General features: G+C 49.8%; 1 protein-coding gene across 1 annotated transcript in view; it reads right to left on the minus strand.

The window, feature by feature from the left end:
* Positions 1-5,323, minus strand: part of DNAH2 (dynein axonemal heavy chain 2) — a 197,087-nt gene that overhangs the window by 38,076 nt on the left and 153,688 nt on the right. Inside the window, exons 63-66 of the mRNA XM_018572866.1 lie at positions 4,990-5,131; positions 3,147-3,316; positions 2,927-3,043; positions 956-985 (exon numbers count right to left, since the gene is read on the minus strand). Coding sequence (XP_018428368.1) covers positions 956-985; positions 2,927-3,043; positions 3,147-3,316; positions 4,990-5,131 — 459 coding nt within the window. The remainder of the gene's footprint in view (positions 1-955; positions 986-2,926; positions 3,044-3,146; positions 3,317-4,989; positions 5,132-5,323) is intronic.

Consider the following 5,323-nt stretch of genomic DNA (forward strand, 5'->3'; position numbering starts at 1 on the left):
AGCTTCCTGGCGGGCTCGGCGCGTGGAGCTGCGAACACGCCCGAGCCCATCACTATTGCTGACCTGGACTGTCTGACCCTTCTGCGCTTGCTGCCTGCCCTGATCTTCTGCCTGGACCTGATTTTGCTCTTGTCTCCTGCGTTTATCCTCTGATTAATCGTTGCTGACCTTGGATTGCCCGACCACCCTCTGCTAGTCGACTGCCTGGAACTCTGCCTGAATCTGACTACTGCCTCCTCATTGGAGCCCTCCTGTTCTCGTCCATCCCTTGGCAGGGCAACCCTGGAGACCGCGACCTGGTACCAGCAAGCAGCCAAGCCCATCTCCACCATCAGTGAACACCGGCTGGTACTTAGACTCCACCCCTCAGGTAAGCCCGTGTCACCTGCCAGGGGGTGTCACCCTAACAGTTGGCCAAGCGTCTGCCCACCAACAATAGCTTTATACATGGTCACTGTCACTGACATTGCATTGCGCCAACCTGCGATTTGCATGATGCTGAAGAATACTTTAGGCCTATGATCCCTTGAAGTAAAGGACCACTCGAATGTAAGCGCTGCAGGTCTCATAGGCCCCAGCTCTGCAGTAATGTCTTTGCCCCCTCTCCTCTTGACCATTCACAAAACAAAGCCTGGGGCTGCATGTTTTGTAAATGGCCAGGAGGAGCGGGAGGCGAAGACCCAATCTCAGTGCTGGGCTCTATGAGACCTGCAGATCTACCGAGTGACCTGGAAGTACAGCGGGCGCTCTACTAATCCTGGCGCTTCTTTCCAGTGATTTCATGACCGACCGACGTCAATAAAGGCGTGTTGATGATGCAAATTTTAGCGTGCTGGTGACTTACTCTCTATGTTATATTAGTTTGTGGGGCTGCAGAACCCACCGAGAGACAACAGTGTGATGGGATATCTACATTTAGAATAATGGAGACCTGAGAATAAAGGCCGAGACTCACTTTAACGGTTTCTTCCCAATGTATTGTTTTCTATGGGTCTGAGGTCCTGTGTATGGACCATATTTATTCTGCATGCATGTAAACACTTGTGCTAACATTTACCGGTGTGCAGAGCAAATGCAGCCTAGCACCCTAGCAGCCTAGCGGGTCCTAGTTACATAACATTCTGCCCATTTCCTGGGGCTATAGTCAGCAGATTTGTGCAGATGTGTTATCTAGGTTTACAGACTGCCATTGAAGGGGACCTGTAGAACGCCCCTACATAGGGACACAGCAAACCCAAGAGATGATCTAGTCACTAGTCCAGGTATGTCCACACTGCAGCCCTCTAGCTGTGGTAGAACTACGAATCCCATGAGGCTTTGCAAGATTCTCACAGCCACAGACATGACTCCCGGAGAGAGATGCTTCATGGGATTTGTAGTTTCACCAGAGCTGGGGGGCCGGAGTTTGGACATCCCTGCACTAGTCTAATCTAGGCTTCATGGCTCAGTGAGAAAAAGGAGGGTGGAAAGAAGCGCTGCAACCCTGGGAATTTTCTGGGGTGGTAGAGATAGAAACTTTAAAAGCAATGTTTGACTGAAAACTCACTGTTTTGGAGGACAAGATAAGGTCTCTCAGTTGTGGAGTGAAGGCTGTGTAGATCGCTCAGCAGTAAGTTTCGCCGGTCCTTGTGGGTATAGTGAACCGGCTACATCGTTAATAGGCAGTTCATAGATGTTCCTTGGTAGTAGTAGTAAACCACTTCTGGCTTGACAAAGAGGTCTTGAACCTCGAAACGCGTAGCCAAACCTTTCATCCCACGGACCGCAGTGTCCATCACCTTCACATCAGTCCCGCACAAACATTTTTTCCACAATCGCAGATCCATCACATTACGGATCTACAGCCGCACTCCTGCTCCCGTTCAGCCGACGAGTGACAGCCTGGCCAGCTGAACTCTCATTGCACCTGACGGTGCGTGCCAAACCTAGCAGCGGAATTCACTTGTCCCCACGGACCCCCCAGGCACAACAACTACCAAGGAAGATCTATGAACTGCCTATGAACGATGTAGCCGGTTCACTATACCCACAAGGACCGGCGAAACTTACTGCTGAGCGATCTACACAGCCTTCACTCCACACCTGAGAGACCTTATCTTGTCCTCCAAAACAGTGAGTTTTCAGTCAAACATTGCTTTTAAAGTTTCTATCCCTACCACCCCAGAAAATTCCCAGGGTTGCAGCGCTTCTTTCCACCCTCCTTTTTCTCATATGTCTACAGGGCTCCTCCCCCTGAATAAGAAGCTTGCTCACCCCATTCTGTTTTAGCCTTTTTTTTACATTTTTTTAAATTGTTGTAATATTAAAATCTGTTTTAAACATATCCTTTCCTCTTATACATTCCATATCAGTTGTGCGCTCGCCATTTTTACCGTTTTTATCCTTCATGGCTCAGTGAACCTCCAGCTCTGGTGGTCCGCTGTGACACTGAATAATGTCAGTAAGGTGGTTAGATGTGTATACCCGGACTTGGGGGTCCGCTGTGACACTGCTAACATCTACAGAAAGAACTCCATGTAGTCTAGGACTGTTGATTCAGCAGAGATCTTCAAACAACATCCTTCCTCTTTGGACACTATGCTAAACTGGGCTTGGTCAGTATGTGTGGGAGGTGTAGACACTAGGGGGAGCTGTGACTTTCTGCTTTAACCCGGTGTCCATCTATCTAGAGCAGGTGTAGCAAACCTCCAGCTGTGGTGAAACTACAAATCCCATGAGGCATTGCAAGATTTTCACAGACATGACTCCCGAAGAGAGATGCATCATGGGATTTGTAGTTTCACCACAGCTGGAGGGCCGGGGGTTTGCTACCCCTGGTCTAAAGGCAGGGCATATACCCAGAGGTCTCTGCATCCTCACCCATGAACATTGGGAGAAATAACCTTTAGTAGGCGTAATACAATGTGCGTAATATAGCGCCTGTTACCTCTCTGAGTTTATTCTGAGCCTCGGCCAGAGATGCCTGCTTCTCCTCCAGCTGTGCCATGGCTGCGTTCATGCGGGCCCGTTTAGGCTCGATCACGCGGAATATCCGACCGTACATCTGCCGAGAAAGAAAAGATGTAACCAGGGGATGGAGATATAGAAAGTCTTTCCCCAAAGCTCAGAAATGTTTAAATCCCGTTGGCTTCCGATAATGCGCTCACCTCCATGGCTCGCGCCCACATGCACAGGGAGCGGGCCGCCAGAGACACCCTGCCAACAATGTCTGGCTGGAAGTCCGGCAGGGCGCAGTACTGGCCGATCTTTTTCAGGACCCGCTCGGAGATATTGTCCTTGTCAAAGTTGATGAGCTGCTTGATGAAGTTGGCTTCACCTGGAAAACAAAAGAGCCACAAAAACTGGGCACTGTGAAAGGTCCACGTACACTGGTTCACTCTAACAAATGTAACACTTTAAACTCACTTTGTGAGAGAGCAGTCCCTGCCACAGAAGCTCCACCCGCTGCCTCTGCCCCAGAGCTTACAATCTAATGTCCCCCCACTGTCACACACTATTATTATACATTTATATAGCTCTGACATATACTGCAGTGCTGTACAGAGAACACTAAGAGGGTTAATTCACAAAGCTAGCTGAAGGATCCAGACATAGCTGCGACTGATCCTTCGGCTAGCTTCGGCCGTAGAACCGAAGGACTGCTGTACGGGCTATTTACAATGCTGAAGGCATATGCTTCGGCTCCATCGAGCTGAAGTGACACCCGAAGCAAGGCGATTGGCCGGCCGAAAGCCTTGCAACAGCTGGGCGGAGCCTGCCATGATCTCACGGCTGGCTCCGCCCAGTTGCAATGACAGATCCAGCATCCCCATCCCAAGCCATGACGCCCAGATGTTATTCATTGGCCGGGACCTGCTAGAAGACTCACTGCCAGCTCCGCCCAATTGTTTTATGTTGTTTTTTTAATGCAATCTTTCATTTTTTTCAACTTTTTTCACTGATTTTCTATTCTGCTCCGTACCACGGAGGTACCGAGCAGAATAGCCGAGCAGAATGCCAATCGGCGGCATTTGCCTATTTACTCACTGCCGTTTGGCCCCTATGAGAATAGGCCGAACGGAAGTGAGTAGCCTGCCGGAGGTTCGGCTGAGCCGATCCAGACGTTGGATCGACCGAGTCGAACGTGTTCTTCACTTCGGCTCAGACGAACATGCTGAGCATGTTCGGCTGAACCGAAGCCAGCCGAAGCAAGCCGATGTACGGCTGAAATCAGCTGTACAAGCCTGAAGTGAATAGCCAAAGAGCGCTCGGCTCACTTCACTTCGGGTGGGTATATTCACTCGGCTGCCTTCGGCAGCTTTGTGAATAACCCTGTAAGCCATTCAAATGCACTACAGGAGCTTACACTCTAATGTCCCCCCACAGTCACACACTATTGCTGTACAGAGAACACTGAGCCAGTCACATCAGTCTCTGTACAGAGGAGCTTACACTCTAATGTCACCCCCACAGTCATACACTATTATTATACATGTATATAGCTCTCACATATACCGCAGTACTGTACAGAGAACACGGAGCCAGTCACATCAGTCTCTGTACAGAGGAGCTTACACTCTAATGCCCTCCCACAGTCACATCGGTCTCTGTACAGAGGAGCTTACACTCTAATGCCCTCCCACAGTCACATCGGTCTCTGTACAGAGGAGCTTACACTCTAATGCCTCCCCACAGTCACATCAGTCTTTGTACAGAGGAGCTTACACTCTAATGTCACCCCCCCCCCACAGTCACATCAGTCTCTGTACAGAGGAGCTTACACTCTAATGTCTCCCCACAGTCACATCAGTCTCCGTACAGAGGAGCTTACACTCTAATGTCCCCCAACAGTCACACTATTATTACTATAGATTTGTATAGCTCTGATATATACCGCAGTGCTGTACAGAGAACACCCAACGGCTCAAATGATTCACCAGACGAACCTGTCCAATTTCTCCTCGGCAGTCATACATACACACGCTGCACTTCGCCCTATGTCAGCCTTACCTAGCTGCCTCTTGGCCTCGGCCCAAGTGGGTTCGTTCCCTCTCAGGATCATTACGGCCTGCATGACGGTCTCCACCAGAGGCGGTGGCCGTCCATAGGCTTTGATTTCCGACAGGTCCCTCTTGTTCAACGTCTCCAGGGCCTATAAGAAAGGGAACAGAGAGATCTGAAATGCAACTTTCTAAAGGGAAAAACGTCATTAACCCTAAAAAGGACTTCTGACATTTCTCATAGAAGAGTGACGCAGCCTCCTGGAGTGGGTCACAGAACTAGACCGCATTATGGGAATGGAGAACCTCCCGGCACAAGAAGATGACAAAGAAGAAACCTTTAC

This window comes from Nanorana parkeri, unplaced genomic scaffold, assembly GCF_000935625.1.
Source record: "Nanorana parkeri isolate BGI_ZX_2015 unplaced genomic scaffold, ASM93562v1 scaffold2150, whole genome shotgun sequence".
In the NCBI taxonomy this organism is placed as follows: domain Eukaryota; kingdom Metazoa; phylum Chordata; class Amphibia; order Anura; family Dicroglossidae; genus Nanorana; species Nanorana parkeri.